Source organism: Vulpes vulpes, chromosome 9, assembly GCF_048418805.1.
Source record: "Vulpes vulpes isolate BD-2025 chromosome 9, VulVul3, whole genome shotgun sequence".
Lineage (NCBI taxonomy): Eukaryota > Metazoa > Chordata > Mammalia > Carnivora > Canidae > Vulpes > Vulpes vulpes.
In genome coordinates this window covers 90,774,764-90,792,800 of record NC_132788.1, presented here as the reverse complement: position 1 = coordinate 90,792,800, position 18,037 = coordinate 90,774,764, and the positions used below count along the sequence as shown (strand labels likewise).

Sequence of the window (18,037 nt, the reverse complement as noted above, 5' to 3'; positions counted from 1 at the left end):
CCGGAGTGATGGGCCTATCAGCCTGGGAGAGAAGCCATGCTGCCAGCTTGCTGGCCCCAGAACAGAGAGGGCTCAGGGAATGTAGGGAACTTGCCACCCCCACTGTGAGGGCGGAGGCATGGCTCTTCTGGGCAGGGAGACAGTGGGGAACTGGGGAGGCTGTTTCTGGTGCCGCTGTGACCCCCGCCCCTGCCACCCCTGCCAGGGCCTGAACAATGGCAGGGGCGGCACATGGCACTGCTAGGCACTGTTCAAAGAGCTTCACACAAGCTAACACATCTAATCCTCACATGAGCCCTGTGAGGTGGCTACTCACTATGCTCCAGATTTGGAAACTGAGGCCCAGAGATTAAGCACCTTGCCCAAGCAAGCTGAGTCATCCCTCTTCATGGGCGTGCACTCAGCTGACCGACCTCCGGGCCTTTGCTTTGCATAGAAATGCCACTGAAGAGGACAGAGACTGGTCCTTCAGACTGGCGCAGATGGACCATGAATATCCAGAGAGGAGGACTCAATCACTGGGTCACACCAGCCTGTGGAGCAGGAAGACAGGCTCTGAGAACTGTGAGTTTCCACAACGGGGTATCCTGCTCATGTCACCCAGGGGCTGGAGGCTTTGTGACTAACTCAATAAACATCCCCCCAGCCACTACAGCCCCCACAGTTCTTCCTTGGAGGATGTTCTACGGGATGGAGGACTGAAGGCCCCGGAAGGCAGCTTCCCCCTGAGAAGCCTCTTTGAAGTAGACTTCCTTGAGGGGGAGGGAAGGGGCAGTGAGGGGGGTGAGACAGAGAACAGCATGATTCAGACAACTCTGAGGCAGGAGTCCATGTTAGGGTAGCTGAGACACCTCCACCCCTCCAGAGCACACAGGCACATCAGGATGGTGAGAAGCACTCACTGAGGGGCCAGCGTGTAAGGCCAATACCCACAGACCTAAGAGGCTCAGAGCGCGGCTAAGCAACCTGCGTGGGCAGCTATACACAGCAGGGTCACCTGGCTCTTAGGCCTCTGAGGAGCCTCCAGAGAGGAGGCTGCCCACGGCCAAGCTGGTTCCAAGAGGAGTGAATGCCCAAGCCCACAGGGCATAGCTCTGGCTGTGGCTTAGACACCTCAGCTAGAGCCCCAAATCCAGAAGAGGAGGTATGTCTGGAAAACAACCAGGAACCAAGCTTAAGGACACCATGCTGGTTAGCACAAATGTACTTCTACTGCTCTGGAAATGGGCTGAAGCCTCAACTGGGGCTTCATCTGTGGAAACCAAGATTCCTCCTTAGGATGTGTCAAGTCCGTCAGGAACATTCAGGAATGCACGCTGTTTGGCAGAGCAGGTGACTGGCATCTGGTCGGGGGTGGAGTGCTGTTTGGATTTGCAAAGGGGCTGGACGGCGTGAGGTAGGACAAGGGTGCCCACAGAGCCATTGAGACCCAGGGCCAGAGGCCCAGGCCACAAGAGAGCCTTCATTATTCTCTGTGATGCCAGTTTTCTACAAAGTTACTATCACATTCAGAACTGCTAACACATAACAAAACCTCCAGTGTGCATCCCTGAAACACAGTGACAGGAAACGCTTTTAGTGCTATACTCCAATGAAGTGATCCAATGAAGCGATCCAATGAAGCTATTTTTAACCATCTTCTCAGACTTAATTTCCAATTTTATCCTATAAAGTTCTAATTGATTCCACCTCCCCTGATCTCTCACTTGACAAGGCTGTGAAGAACATGAGGCAGGCTCGGCAGTTTCTGATGTGTCTGAGGTGGGGGATGTGCACGTTGCTCCTACTTCTCTTAGCACATGCCATCTTCTCAAGGGTTAACAGGCTTTCAGAAATGTCTGATGTGCCTGCAGTTGTCCTGTACCCCTCCCCCTCCCATCCCCAGCCACCGATGTCTGACCTTTCCCTTCAAATGTCCTTTCTTCCCTGGGCCCAAGGTGTGCAGTACCAGCTGGGATGCAGTGACACTCCGTGGACCATGTGACATGATGCAGAGGAGCTTTGCTCACTTGGCTCCAGATCCAGAGACAGAGAAATGATGCCATGTCATTTCAGCTCTGTTTCTGTAAGAGACTCAAGGGTCTTTTGCAGTCCTCTCATACCCTTGGTCTACCCATGAGCTGTCACAGAAGAAGGTGGTCTACACCCACAGTCCAGGTGTGGAAGGGGCCTGATACCCTTTACATCCTGGCCTGCCCCCCGCTCTCCCACATGCCCCATACCAGCCATGCTGGGCCTTGCTCATTGCCTAGATGTGCCAGTGGCCCCCAGGCCTGCAGGCAGGCTGCTCCCTCTGCCAGGGCCACTTTCATGCCCATGGTACTGGCTGCCCCCTCTTGCCAGGGCATTCTGCTCTTAGGGAAACTGTTGTGCTGTGATTCTGTATTGCAAACTGCCAAATGTACATATGCTCCAGAGGCTGGAGTCCACGCCTATCTTGCTGATGACACTGCTCACAGCAACACAGCTACCATTTACTGAGCACCTACCTAGAGCCAGGAGTAAGCCAAATACTTCCCAAAGATTCATATCCTTTAATTCTGACCACAAACAGGACATGGAGTCCATGACCACTGCATGACCACTGCACATCACAGAAGAACGCACCGGGGCTTGGAGAGCCGAAGGGATTTCGCCAAGGTTGCATGGAGGATAAGAGCAGTGCCAGCTCAAACCCTCAAATCCAGAGCCTGGACTCCCAGATGCATTGACTCACTGCTCACAGTTCCCTGGCATGTCCCTGGAGTGCCCACCCTGCAATGAGTGGGATGAATGGACAGTGTTTCTTTCAAAGCTCTGCTGTGGCCCAGGCCAGCCCTGGGAGGGGACACCCTGCAGGATCCAGCACTGGTGATTTTGGGGACCAGTGGCTTGGCCAAGGCTCAGATGGCCCTGAGAACCAGGATCTCAGGGCAGGCACTGCAATTTCATTAATTTGGGCTGGAAAGTAGGTCCATTATGATTATGTTTTTCAAAAATATAGCACCTGCGGCCCACCTTCAAATGGTCCAGATGCCAGGCCAAGTGGGATAAACACACGTCATGGCCTACCTGGGTGAGGACATCCAGCTGGCCCACGATGTGCTCCAGTGTGCTGGTCAGCGTCTGGGGCATGCTGATGGGCTCCTGGGGCTGGCTCTGCACCGACTCCTGACTCCTGCCTCCACCTGGAGGGACGGGGAAATCCACTTCTGGCTAAAGACAATGAAAAGAAAGGGAGTCCTTCAGTCCTCATTCAGTGCTTAGTGAAACACAGAGAGTGGTCCCTCCAAAGGATGAAGTGGAAAACCACCAGCAAACTGGAGTAAATAAGGCCCAAAGACTGGGGAGAAACACGGTGGGGCAGTACTCCCACCTCCAGGCCATGCACGCCCTGCCAGGACAGAGGCCACGGGTGAGGAGTGCAACCAGAGCACTTGGCAGTAAGGGCTGGAGGAGCCTGGGAGGCAGGTGCAGGCCGGTGGGTGAGTGCCCTCCCCTGGCTCCTGGAGGCCATCCGGGAGGCCAAGGCCAGGCCAGCTGCGGGCTCTTCATGCAGCCTGCACCCTCTGGTAGGCCTCTGAGAGTCTGGAGAGCCTGAAGCCCAGGCTGGCTCTGAAGTCACCCCCTTTCTTGGTGAGCTCAATGCCAATTCCCCACCCCCAGCATGGGGATGGCCTAGAACTGGGGGGAACGTTCAACCCTGCCCTAGTGCAGAATCCCTGGGAAAACCAGCATTGTATGTGAACATCCAGATGCCTGGTGGGAGTCAGAATCCATGGGTCAGGCACCCTGGGCTGCTGCTGCATTCCAGAATGTGAGGGATCAGTGTTCCTGCCTAAGGTGTTTCAGCTCTCAAATGCCAAAGCCAGCCTAACCTCTGCCACATGCCCCCAAAACACTCATCCACAACCACTGAGCACAAGTGATTTCCTAAGAGGATTCACCTCAGTCTAACATGTGGCACCCCTCTCCCCCAATTCAGGCACCATTCTACATATAGATGAATGCTTCTCCTAACCTGAACACTGTGCATGTGTTCAGCAAGGTGGGTTCCCAGAGCCACCCGGTTCCCAAGGACACAGTTGGCAGATGCCTCAGTTTTGGTCTTGGAGCCTCCAATTCCTCTGTGGACTTGCTCCCTGTACAAATGACGTGCTTGGTGAGGCTCACATTCTAGGCCGGCCCCAAAGTCCCGGTTACCCTTAAAGGCAGCCACACTTGGGGCTTAGGGTTTTAAACCACGACCTCACAGACAGACATTCCAAAGGTTACCACGTCACTCCCTGGCCTTGCCAGTCCTCCAGGGATCCCCACTGCCTCTGGGAGAAAACTCAAGCCCCTTGACAAGACACCCCGCTCCAGCCTACCTCCTTCCACAGCTCCCCTCCTGCTCTGCACCCTCCTGCCCAGTTCCCAAGGGCCTCCCTATCAGAAGGCCCTCATCCACCCTTCCTCTCCTCTGTCCCAGCATCCTGTCCTCCACCTGCTCTGCAACCCTGAACTCATGGTCAGCAGCAGCTCTGTGTTCCCACACACCTGGGCCTGCCCCACCCCTGCCCTGCTCCTCCAGCCACTCTATATCCAGGGCCAGCACACAAGTGGGATGAACCAATACCAGCCTGACCTTAGGGCCCACTGCCTGTCCATGTGTCTGTGTCCCTCTCCCTGTCTCCTGCCTCCACCTATCACCCCTCTCCCTTCTGAATCTGGGACATCACTGGGCTCAACACTTGCCAACTACCCATGTGCCACAGAGCCAAGGCTACCTCATCCAGGCAGTAGAGTATACTGGCTGTGACTGGGGCTCTCACCTATAGGATGCCTGCACACCTGCCAGCAGCAGTCGGCTTGCATCTCTGAGTGGGCCCATCTGAGTTCACCCATCCTGGATGAACTCACAGTGGCCTAGCCCTAGGAAGATGCTCCGCCCTGGACATGCTCACCTGGGCGGGTATCAGAGTCCTTGAAAAGAATCAGCCCAGGAGAAGATTCCCAACCAGCCAAGGAGGGCAGTTTGGCACATGGTCTCTACTGGCTATTTTCCTTTATTTGGAGAGTGTCCTAGTTTCACAGATAGCAAACTTTCCAGTGCATGTCCATTTGAACCCGGGAAAACACAGGCTCTGGCAGTTAAAGAGAATTTGAATGTGAGACCCAAAGCTAGTGGAGTATTCTTGAAAACAGGAGCAGTGCCATGTGTGCAAGCCCATCGTTGGTGTGTCTGCGGTGGTGCTGCAGCCACTCTGCGAGACCTTAGTCTACCAGGGCCCAGCTCCTGTCCTCCAGGAATCAATGCACTTCCCTAAGTGTAAGCCCTGACAGTTGTGGGGGTTTTCTTCTGTTTTGTAATGCAAGTGCTTGACTTCTTGACTGCCCAGGCATCCACTTAAAAGAGGCATCCACTTGCAGAGGGCTATCTTGAATAAACACGTTGCCAACACGTTGCCAGCACGTTGCCAGCCCATGACCAGATAAAGAGCTGGGCCACCTCCCAGCTCTTTTGTTTCTGAGATCTGGGTAGATTTTGATAATTAACTATATGGCCACGTGGTTTTTCCTTCAATTCCCACTTATGTTTAAAATTCACTAGTAAAGAGTGAGCCCTTAAAATCCCTAGGTCTCTACCCTCAATCCCAATAAAGTAGAACCCCAGGCGCTCCCTCTCTCTACCCTCTACCCTCATCTTTGCTGTGTGGCTTCACATGTGCTGTTTTATATCTAGGTCCTGTTAGCAATAAACCTTCATTTTTTTTCAAAAGTTCCCAATGGTTACTGCTCAAGGGTATCATGTAATTATAATAAGAGGTACAAAGGCCGTTCAACCACAACATTGGTTGTTGTTAACAATGACCAGCGCACAGTTTCAGACCCCAACGCCTAGGAGTCCACCCTGAAAGGAAATGTTTCAGAAGCCTTGAGCAGCCCTCACCTCACCCCAGCAGCCCCCAGCCCCAGGCAGTAATGTCAGGAGACACAGCAGAGTACAGTGGGGACAGGGAGGGATTCAGACAGGCCTTGGCCAACATCCAAGCTCCAGCATGGTTGGTGAGGTGGCCCTTGGCCTCTACTTCCTCACCTGCTAGATGGGGGTGATGACTGGGCCTGCCCCTCAGAGGGCTGGGCTGTGAAAGCACCTCTCTGACATCACCAGCAGGCCTTCCTTGAGAAGCAGCTCCAGCCCTGGGCCTGATGCTTCCGAAGGACAACCCCCCCCCCACCATCACCTTCCAGACATGCACACTCTTCTTATGGATGGTGAGTCGCCATTGCTCCCTGAGGAAAGGCCTCAGGAGGGAGGGTGGGAGCCAGGCAGCCCTCTGTCCTGACAGCCAGCATCCTCAAGGAGTGGCCAGACGGGGTGCTGCCTGCTGCCTGGAACGACGGAATGGAAATTCTGAGTGTTTCTGAAAAACGGCCCAGAAACTGACAGTGCTGAGCTGAGTCTCTAGAAGCACAGTGATGATGAGGAGTTGGGGGGGGGGCAGGGGGAGCACCACTGACTTGCAACAGGAACCCAGCTCCAAAGGTGCACTGAGGACAGCAGCCATGTGCCAAGCCAGGGAGGCAGCCTCTGGAGGACAGGGCCGCAGGGGCTGCCACGTCCTCCCACCTACTCCAAGCTCTCATGGGCTGTGTCCATTTTACAACAAAGGAGACAGAGGCTCAGGAAGCAGGTGACCTGCCGAAGGGCCCCAGCCTCAGGCCTCACTCACAGGCCCAGGGTCCTGCCTGCCCCGGGCTATTCCTCTGGCCGCACTGGCTGGTCTTCGTCTTAGCTTCCCTAGGACATGACCCTTTTCTGCTTCCTCTCTGCTCTCAATGGTGGACATTCCAGCACTTAACATACCACCAGGCCAGCATATAAAGGTGCCTGGCAATGGCTGTTGTCCCCTTGTTACCTACCATGTGCCAGTGTTTATACATGTTGCTTCATTTAATCCTTATAGTGGCCCTTCACAGCAGGCATTATTAACTTTATTTTTCACATGGGGAAGCAGGCTCAGGGAGGTTAGAGATCTTGCTCGATGTCACCAGGAAACAAGAGCTGGGATCGGAACCCAAAGTACAGGCAGTTCCCTGACATCAGACTGCCTCTGACAGGTGACATGGCCAGCAGTTCTGCTTCCACATGCCCGACTCCTCTTACATCCTGCGTCTAACACTTTTTGCGTCACTCCCCCACCCACCTGCCCTGGAATGCCTGCTCGGCATGGAGCTGAACACAGAGCAGGCCCTCGCACACACTGGATACCTCAGAGAGCCCAGCCCACCATGGTGACATTCCTATGTAATGAAAACTTCCCAAGGCAAAGGGCCAGTGGCCCCACCCTACACAGCATCACAGCACTCACCTGCACTCCAGCACCCTGGAGATGTGGCATTTCCCAGAGCTTGGCAAACAAGCGATAAGCAGAGATAAGGAGATGACGAACAGGACTGGGAAGGGACGCACATACAGGGCTGTGAGTAATGACAGTGACGGAACACTGGGAGCAACATGTAAGAGGGAAATGCTATCAGTGCTTTGCCCATTCAACATCAAAGGGTCCCTAAGGCCCCTGCCTGGTGGTGGTTCACAGGGACAGTGTGCACCAGCAAAGTCACAATGACATCAGCACACACTATATACCTACAGAGCTGCACCAGGCTGACATGCTTTACTTTGGTCAAATACAAATCTCTTAACATCAAAGAGAAAAAGGCAAAAACTCAGAAAAGACAAATCTATTTGACTTCGTGGAACTCTCACTTAGGATCTGTAGGTATCCCCTCTCACCCCACCCCGCTATGGGATCCTGGGCTCTCACAGTACGTTAATCTTTTGCCTGTCTCACTTTGTTGCCACTGGCCTGTCACACGCCACCAGGAGCTCAGCACTTTCACACAGTAGAAACTGCAGAAATATCTGGTTGATCTCAGCCACTCGAACACATGGGTCACCAACCCATAAATTTACTAAAAAACAAAACAACAAAACAGCTTGCAGGCCTTCCTTGTGACAAGAAATCAACCCATCTGGACTGGCTACAGTCTCACTTATACGTCATCAAGATGCAGATATGGATAACGAGCCTCTGCCTAGGATGTAGAGAGTTGGGGAAAACCCCATCCTAACAAGAAAAAGACCGACAACCCAAAGGAATCATAACTTTCTTAAATCAGAGAACTGAAGTCATGAAGCAAGCAACCAGCCTGAAATCCAAGGAAAGACAGACTCTTCTACGGAAACCAAAGTGAACATTAGCTCACCTCTGGCAAAGCATAGGAGGAAGGGACACTGAGAGCCACATAAGTGAGTGAGAAGAACTGAATTAAGCCAACAAATTTCTAAAGGCTGAGTACCTCCCCCGCCCCGCCTGGGAAGGATGAAAGCTAGGGATGGAGCAGGAACACTGAGGAAAAACCCTCCTACACCCAGACCTCACCTTAAGTACACAGTAAGACTAAACTCAGCTCAACTCCTGATAAGACTATTTACTTGTCTCTACTGTCCTAACCATGATGTATGGCATTCAATCAAAAATGATGAGACACACAAAAAGGCAAGGAAAGAAACTCCACTGTCAGAGACAAAGAAATCAGCAGAGGCACCTGGGTGGCTCAGTGGTTGAGCATCTGCCTTTGGCTCAAGTCGTGAACCCAATGTCCTGGGATAGAGTCCTGCATTGGAATCCCTGCAGGGAGCCTGCTTCTCCCTCTGTCTATGTCTCTGCCTCTCTCTCCTCATTGTGTCTCTCATGAATAAATAAAATCTTTTTTTTTTTTAATAAAATCTTAAAAAAAAAAAAAAAAGCAAGCAATCAGCAGAATCAGACTTTGATGGTGGCACTATCAGACATAAAATGTAAAGTAACTATGACTAATATGTTAGAGGTTGTACTGGAAAGTGTGGCCAACACACGTGGACAGATGGGGAATACCAGAGAGGCAGAAGTTATAAGAAAGAGTCCACGAAAATGCTAGAAACAGGAAAGGCAGTAACAGAGATGAAGAATGGCTTTGACGGACTAATTTGTAGGCTCAGCTGAGCTGAGGAAATCAATGTTCTTCAATCTTGATCAATTCCTCAAACTGACACAAAAAGGGGTGGGGGCAACCAGAACAAAGCATCCATTAACTGTGAGACAATATCAGATTGTATAACACGTGTGACTGGAATCCCAGAAGGAAAAGAGAGAGAAAAGAAAACATTTTTTATAGAGCAAATTTGATGGTCATCAATTCTCTCAGTTTTTGTCTGCAAAAAGTCTTTATTTCTCTTTCATTTTTAAGAGATGTTTTTGCTAAGTACAGAATTCTGGGTTGACAGTCTTTTTCTTTTATTTATTTATTGATTTTATTTATTCATAAGAGACACAGAGAGAGGCAGAGCCTCAGGCAGAGAGAGAAGCAGGCTCCATGCAGGGAGCGCAATGCAGGATCCGATCCTGGGACCCCAGGATAACACCCTGGGCCAAAGACAGACTCCCAACCGCTGAGCCACCCAGGCATCCTGATAGTTTTTTTCTTTTAATACCTTAAAGATATTATTCCAATGTTTTCTGGATTATATAGTTTCATATGAGAATTCTGTGATTCTTACCTTTTTTTTTTTTTTTAAAGATTTTTATTTATTCATGAGAGAGACAGAGAGAGAGAGAGAGGCGAAGACACAGGCAGAGGGAGAAGCAGGCTCCATGCGGGAGCCCAACGTGGGACTCGATCCCAGGACTCCAGGATCACACCCTAGGCTGAAGGCAGGCGCTAAACCGCTGAGCCACCCAGGGATCCCCTGATTCTTACCTTTGATCTGCTGCATGTAATGTCTCTTTTCTCTACCTTCAAGATTTTCTCTTAATCTTCGGTTTTTCAGAAGCTTGAATGTAATTTGTGCAGAGTTTTGTTTTATTTAGTTTGCTTGTCCCTTCTCTGAGCTTTTTGGATCTGTGGTTTGATGCCTTTCATAAATTTTCAAAAATCCTTGGCTATTATCTTTTCAATAGCACCAAAAATCATGAAATATGTTGCTATTTTCCTAAAGCTATCCTAACAGATTGTCACACTTGGTGGCTTAAAACAACAGAAATTTATTCTCTCAGAGTTTTAGAGGCCAGAAGTTCAAAATTAAGGAACCCTTCCCTCTGGAGGCTCTAAGGGAGAATCCTTTATTTCTTGCCTCTTCCAGCTTCTGGTGGCTCCAGGATTCCATGGTTTATGACTGCATAGCTCCAGTCTCTACCTCCATCTTCACATGGCCTTTTCTTCTCTCAGTGTGTCTCTTATAAGGACACTTGTCATCGGATTTAGGGCCAATAATCCAGGATAATTTCATTTTGAGATTTATCTTAATTCTATTGGCAAAACCCCCCTTTCTCCAAATAAGATCACATTCGTAGGTTCTGGGGGTTAGGACACAGATATATTTGGTGGTAGGGGGCCACCATTCAACACACAACAAAATGCTTAGATAAAATCTAACAATATATCTGTATGCTGAAAACTGTAATACACTGATGAGTAAAAATGCAAAAATCTTTATGCTGAAAACTACACTATACTGATGAGTAAAATCAAAGACCAATAATCAATGAATACCATGTTTGTGTACTTACTAAAGGCTCAATGTTGTTAAGATGTCAGTTCTCTGAAATAAGTTATAGAAAACAAGAAGCTGATTCCAAAATTTATATGAAAAGACAAAGCAACTAGAGAAGTCAAAACAATTTTAAAGAAAATTAGAAAATTCACATTATCTGATTTCAAGACTTAGTCTAAAGCTATAGCAATTGAAACAGTGTGGCACTGGTAAAAAGAGAGATACACAAGTCAATGGAACAAATACAGTCCAGAAACATACCCACAGATATCTGATCAATTAATTTTTAACAAAGGCACACAACAACTTAGTAAAGATGGTTGCTGGAATAACTGGATATCCACATGTAAAAAAATGCATTTTGGTACATACTTCACACCACATATAAGAAGAATTCAAAATGGATCACAGATCTAAATGTAAAATCTTAAACTATAATATCTATATAAACTTTTCTTCTAAAACATAAGAGAAAACGTTTATGACCTTGGATCAGGCAAAGATTTCTTAGGTATGACACCAGAAGCATGACTGTTGATAAAATGAACTTTATCAAAATTCATAACTGCTCTTTGAAAGACACTGTCAAGAAAATGAAAACACAAACTACAGACTGGGAGAAAATATTTGCAAGTCACATATCTGTTAAGGACTTGTATCCAGAATAATAAGAACTTTCAAAACTCAATGAGAGGGGCACCTGGGTGGCTCAGTTGGTTAAGCGTCTGTCTTCAGCTCAGGTCATGATCCCTGGATCTTGGGAACAAGCCCCAAGTCAGGCTGGGCTCCCTGCTCAGTGGAGAGTCTGCTTCTCCCTCTCCTTCTGCCCCTCCCACTCATGCTCGCACTCGTGCACCCTCTCTTGCTCTGTGCCAAATAAAATCTTTAAAAAGAGAGAAAGACAAGTACATAAAAGTTAACAGCAGCTTTATTTATAATAGCTGAAAGTTGAAAATAACCTAGATGTTCACCAACATGCAGATAAAAAAAAAACTTTGATATACCCCTTTGATGGAGTACTACTCAGCAATAAAAAGAAATGAACTATTGATCCATGTGACAACATGGGTGAATCTCAAAAGAATTAGGCTAAGTGAAAAACAACAGACCAAAAAGAATATATAACTACATGATTCCATTTATATCAAATTCTGAAAAATACACACTGCTCTGTAGTGACAGAAAGTGGATTAGTGGTTGCCTGAGGCTGGAGGTGGAAGGAGTAGGTTGATATAAAGAGGCAAAAAGGAATTTCTGGGATGATAGAAATATTCTGTACCTTGATCAGGGTGGTGATTAACTGTCTGTCCAAACTCACAGAGCAATCCACTTTTTAAAGATTTTATTTATTTGTTTGAGAGAAAGAGAACACAAGCAGGTAATGAAGCAGAGGAGGAAGGAGAGGGAGGGGGAAAAGAATCCCAAGCAGACCCTGTGCTAAGCATGGAGCCCAATGTTGAGCTCGATCTCACAACTGAGTTAGATGCTTAACTGAGCCACCCAGGCACCCAAGCATTACAGTTTTTAAAATGGTGACTGCTGGGGCGCCTGGCCGGCTCAGTCAGTAGAGGATGTGATGCTTAATCTCAGGGTCTTGAGTTTAAGCCCCATGTTGGATGTAAAGCTTACTTTAAAAAAAATAATAATAATAATAAAAAATAAATTAAATAGAATGGTGAATGCTACTATTTGTTATCTATATTTGTTATGTATGTATATTAATAAACCTGACTTAAAAAAAAAAGATGCAGTTACAACTGAAATATCCCTAGAAGCTCCACTTGCCCTCACGTGACACTGCACTTAACACGACCCATCACAGCCATGCTGCACTCTGGGTGAAAATCACTACCTCTCTATTGGACATTACCAATGGGCAAAACCCCAGTCTGAAGACCCCAGGTGAGGCTCATGAGGCCTACCACTGGTCTGGGGATTACAGTTCCCAGATGCAGAAAACCAGATTCACATTTCAGTGCAGTTCAATTCTAAAGCCACAATTTCCCTGGTCGTCAGTGGAGGTCCCCAGGCAGTGTTTCCTAGGCAGCGGCCACCAAGTCTATGGAATGTCAGGCTCCAACCACTCAGGGGTCCCTATGCAACTTGACAGTCATGAGTGAGCAAGGTCTGCACACACCTGGCCAGCAGCCAGGAATGGCTGGAGATTTACCAAAAAGATGCTGTGAGCTGATGTGACCGAATGCCCCGCTCTGCGGGGTGGAGTGGTCAATTATTAACACCTGCTCAAGGTGGAAATTTCTCCTTTTCTTTTAATCTCTAACACTGGACCTTGCCCCTGGCTCAGCCTGTTTTGGAAACTGAATCCCTGTCATAGACAGAAGCACCCAGGTCCATGGCTTGACTCTGGGCCAGAAAGGGGAAAGGAAGGTGACTTGGGTCCAAGATCTGCACTGTCTCACTGGTACCTGACTGTACAGAACTGGACGGCAGCCCAACTGGCCACTGCCCACTTAAAACAAAGTGTATCACTGTTTTTAAAGCAGGACTGAGCACAATGCTGGAAGAAACAGACAGACACACACACCGTGATTAAATCTTTTCAACTTAATCTTTTATCCAACTGCTCACTGCATAGTCTGCTAAGTGAGGATGCAGAGATTCATGGACACGTTTCTTACAGTCTTTGCCTCAGGCACTTTGGCTTTGACAATTTGCCTTCATGAAAAGTTAATGGGTGTCTATGTCTGCCTGCCTCTGTTTGCTAAACCTGATCCTGGCAAGGAGGGCAGAAAACTGGACAGAGCTCACTTGAGCTCATGCTCCTCTCTAGCTCTTCAAGTGGAAAAAAGGCACAGCCGTTTTCTCAAATCAGAGCTAAAAGAAACCTGGTCCTATATCCACCACACATATTTGTGGACTAGATATACAACAGCCTTGTTTGCCCTATAATTTAGAGTTCCGGCCTGGAGTCCAACAAGAGAGAAAACTTCTGGTTCTAAACATAGCCCTGAACCCAAGAGGAATTCTGGTGTCTTCAAATCATCTAATTATTCGACAATCTTGCCAATGTTCTTCCAAGCCAGCCTAAGTATGAGTGTGGACTTTGGGTACTGTGTTGGCTTTTATCTAGAGTATGAATTGCAGTGTGCCTTTGCGTGTTCCCCACAGTAAGCTCCCAAGGAAGGCAGGGTGCTAGGTCATCTGTGTGCATGGAGGGAGCCAAGAGGCTCAGGGACTCAGGGCCTGGGGCCAGCAGGGCAGCCTCTGAACACAATCAAATGCTCCATGACAATTGATCACATTTGGGTTTAGGAGCCACCCCATAACCCCAGGCTCCCACTGATGGAAACAGGACAGGGTGTCCTTTCTTTTTTTGTTTTTTAAATATTTTATTTATTTATGAGAAACAGAGAGAGAGGGAGGCAGAGACACAGGCAGAGGGAGAAGCAGACTCCATGCAGGGAGCCCGACGTGGGACTCGATCCCGGATCCCCAGGATCACGTCCTGGGCTGAAGACGGCGCTAAACCGCTGAGCCACCCAGGCTGCCCAGGGTGTCCTTTGAACTAAGAATTGTGAAGCAGTCGAAGGATGGGTCTAAAATGGATGAGGGATCCATGTGCTGGACCCACCCAGGAGACTAGGTAACCCGGCCCACTCTCATCCTACAGTCTTCTCTCCTCAAGGAGCGGTCCCTTTGAGGCAGGTGGCATCCCATCACAAGTTAGTCACTCACAGACCTGCCTGGCATGTACAAACCAAGGAACACCATCTCTTCACCCAGGCTCAAGGCAAGATTGAGGCCTCTATATCCAGGCTCTAATAGCCACTCCGGGGCTCCATTCCTAGCCAAGCTCCAGCTGCCCCCAGCCACACTCTCTGAGAGTTTCCAAGTATCTCCTCCCACTCAAGAGGGTTGATGTATAAAGCCAGTCTTCAAAGAAGTGAAAAGGACTGCCTTGATAAGCAGGAACTGGAAAGTCATTCCAATGTCCAAATATGCCCCCCAGAGAGAGCAATGGAGCTGAGCAGATCTGGCTCACCGCAGTGGCATACCCAAGTGAGGGGAGCTGTGGGGAGAAAGGAGCAAGGATAAGCCAGGAGAGGAAGACCTGGCAACTGCCAACAAGTGGAGGCAGTGAGAAAACAAGCAGGCCATCATGCAGCAAGAACTTTCCTTGGCAGAGAGGGGGTCCCTGGCCCTCCTCCCTGCAGGGGCTCTGAGGTAACAAGACAGTGCCCCAGGCCTTTAGGGGCTGATGTCCTCCAGGCCCTCATCCTTAGTACAGCCAGAAACAGGCCCAAGAGGGCTGTAAGGCAGAGCCAGGGGCCAGCGACAGGGACCAGAAGGAAGCTGGGGGGGAGGTGAGGAGGCCTCAGGAGAAGGCAGGCCTGGTCGTCCTTGTGAGCCTGTGCTCATGCCAGAGAATCCCTGCTGAGTCTGCCCCATAGCTCCTGGAGCAGATGTGACCTCTGAAGCACTCGCACAAACAATACTATTGACAAGCAGATGAGCAGACAACGTGGACTTGCATCCTCCACAGCAGTGAGCAGCACCATTGTGAGAGCATTCCCTCTGAACACGACCTGTTTCTTCTAGGACCAGCTCTTGCTCAGTCCCGTTCCACAGATGTTACTGAGGGGCCCACTCCAGGCTGGGGACTGAGCACCTTAGGGTCACCTACCCCCTCCCTCGAGACAGAAACACCTGTCCTCCCACAGCAAACACCTGAATCATGGCATCCGGGGAGGGAGATGAAGCCCAAGGACTCACTGGAGATTTTCTTTTAAAAAATTAGACTGCTTTGAACTAATTTTAGACTTAGAGAAAAGTCGCAAAAAATAGTACAGAGAATTTCCATATATCCCTCCCCCAGGCTTCCCCAGTGCTCACATCTTACATAACCATCAGCACAATGATTAGATCAGGAAGCTAACCTTGGGACAATACCATTAACCAAACTAAGGGCCCCACTTGAGCTTCACCAGTTTTTCTACTAAAATCCTTGGATCCTGCCATTCCAGAACCCCAACCAGGACCTCATGCTGCATTTAGCTATTTCTCCTTGGTCTCCTGCAAACTGGGTCAACTCCTCAGTTTTCCCTGGTCTTTCATGACCATGACACTTTCGAAGAATAGTGGTCTGATCAATTGTGTGGTCAAATGTCCCTCTGTCTAGTATTTTCTCATAATCAGATCGAGGGTATCCATTTTTGACAAGAACGTCACAAAAGCCAGCCACCTGACATCTCAGAACTCATGTGGACAGGACATATTATCAGGAGTGTTGACCTTGATCAACGGTGATGACCTCTCTGCCAGGCTTCTCCAATGCGAAGATACATCTTTCCCTGTGTAGTTAATCTTGGCTTTTAAAATGTGGCTTTTTATAAGGGAACGTGTTGCTGTCATTACAAACTCCGCGCTGTCAGCCCAGCCTGCTGATGGCTGCAGCTGCCCCACAGATGAGAGGCGGCTAATGAAGATGAGCGGCAGAGCCGACGTCTCTGGAAGACGCCGAAGCTCTCGGTGACAAAGAGGAACAGTAGCAGTTTATTTATAGATCCACTTGAAGACAGCTCATTGTAACTACTGGGGTTGAATTTTTAAAACCTCGGGAACAAAGGCTGGCTATTTTAAACTCTCCTTGCACTTAGTTCAATGGAGAGCGTTAGAGGCACCGACCACACCCGGGCATCACTCCCAAGCTCGGCAATTCATATTTTGTGTAGCATCTCAGGACACAAGCAAAGTCTGCCAAGACAGATAACAATGACCAGCTCTGCCTAGCTCTGCCTACCCCGCAGAGGCAGTGGGTCTCTTATGGGCCAAAGCCCTTGCCCCCAGGGAGGAGTGGAGGGAGGCTGCATCCCACGGGGTCTCTCAGCCTCCCCTTCCCGGAAAATTAACTTGCATACAGCTGTTGTGAACCAAGGTTACATCACCTCTCCCTGCCTCCCCCTGCAGGCTGCAAAGACGGACAGCGCCCTCCAGCGGATGCCTGCCCCAGGACAGACGGCACTAGTTGACACATCTCCAGGCTGCGACAAGGGTGTCCCGGAGCTCACATACAAATATCCCTGAGGATGGTGGGAAGTGGCACCTTGAAGCTCCTCCTGCCCCCAGCCCAACTGCGCCTCTAGGCCAAGACTGCTCAATCTCTCCAGGCACCAGAACCATGCTGGGGAAGGGAGACGTGGGTTTTCTCAAAGCCTCCCACATCCTTATTTGAACAAAAAGCACAGAGCCATATTCTTGACACGATGTGGAAAAATGTGAGTATGGACTAGGCATTTGATAGCAAGGGATTATTAATTTTGTTGGATGTGACAAGAGCACTACAGTTACATAACCAAGAAAAGTCTTTATTTAGGGTAAAATAATGTATCTGGGATTAAACAAAAATACTCCAACTCTTCTAAAAAAAATGGCGGGGGGAGGGGGAGGAATGAACAAAATAGATTGGCAAAATGCTGAAGCTAGATGAAAGATACATGGGGGTCTGTTATACTATTCTCTCTACTTTGTCCTAGCTTGAAATTTTCCACACCATGAAGGTTTTTTTGTTCCGTTTGATTTAGTAAAAAAGAAAAAGCTCCCAGGCAACTGAGCCGTGGAGCTGAGACCAGGCGAGTGGGACCCCAGGAAGAAGCTAAGGATGTCTCCAGCCCAGCGTCCTGACATTTTCAAGCACAGAAGGTAGATTTGTCCGAATCCATGAATGTTCAGACCAGCCTTTGGCATTACCACAGAGAAATCCCTCTATGGCACCACAAGCATTCTGTGAACCCTGCAGCAATGTCCAGACCGTCAAAGAGACTAATTTTAAGATAATCTCCATGGAAACCATCTATTCTGATTTTTTCCATGGTAACCAATGAGAACATAAACACAAGCGCTATCTAACACCCTTACACCACATGGGCCAGCGCTGCCATCCAATCTGGAAAATATAAGCTGCAAAAGGCTTTTTTCCATTGAAAATGAGAAGTACTGAAACTTCTAGTCCAGATATGCAGATTCTACGACCCTCCATGGCCCAGTCGCTGCCCACAGCACCTGCTCCCAAACTGACAAACCAGGCCAGAAAGTGGTTTCCTCCATGTAACCTGGGACCATCAAAAACACCAAAATAATGAGCCAGAGCCTGCCTCTTGCCTCACAGTCTCAACCTACACTGTCCACAGACTGTAGGCATGTGTTCACTGAGCTCTTGAGTTCCAGAGCATTCTATGTGCCAGTTACATGCTGGCCTCCACAAGGAGACCAAGGCCCCAGCCCTCCGGGGAGACAACAGGCTAGCAAATAACTAACTCCAGGAAAGAGGGACTGCTCCAGCAAGCAGAATGCTCCAGTAGGTGGGGCGGAAAGAATTCACAAGCTTCAGGCCTCCCAGGGAGGGCTGCATGGAGGAAAGGCCATCTGGAAAGAAATGGCTGAGTCTAGTTCCACTGGGCAACAGGGGAGTGCAGCCCAAAGAATCATAGTCAGACTTAACCAACTAGTCTCTTCCACCTG

At 49.1% G+C, this 18,037-nt stretch overlaps 1 protein-coding gene and 1 long non-coding RNA gene across 5 annotated transcripts in view; one reads left to right on the top strand and one right to left on the bottom strand.

The window, feature by feature from the left end:
* Positions 1-18,037, bottom strand: part of POC1A (POC1 centriolar protein A) — a 67,738-nt gene that overhangs the window by 16,247 nt on the left and 33,454 nt on the right. For all 4 annotated transcript variants that reach the window (XR_011994387.1, XR_011994386.1, XM_025986906.2 and 1 more), the window contains exon 10: positions 3,052-3,195. Coding sequence is in view for 2 of the 4 variants with exons in the window: in XM_025986906.2 (XP_025842691.1) it covers positions 3,052-3,195 (144 nt within the window). In the remaining 2 variants the exon portion in view is untranslated. The remainder of the gene's footprint in view (positions 1-3,051; positions 3,196-18,037) is intronic.
* Positions 264-5,740, top strand: LOC140593933 (uncharacterized). The gene is made up of 2 exons (XR_011994388.1): positions 264-564; positions 2,555-5,740. It is a non-coding gene; the product is annotated as an uncharacterized lncRNA (long non-coding RNA).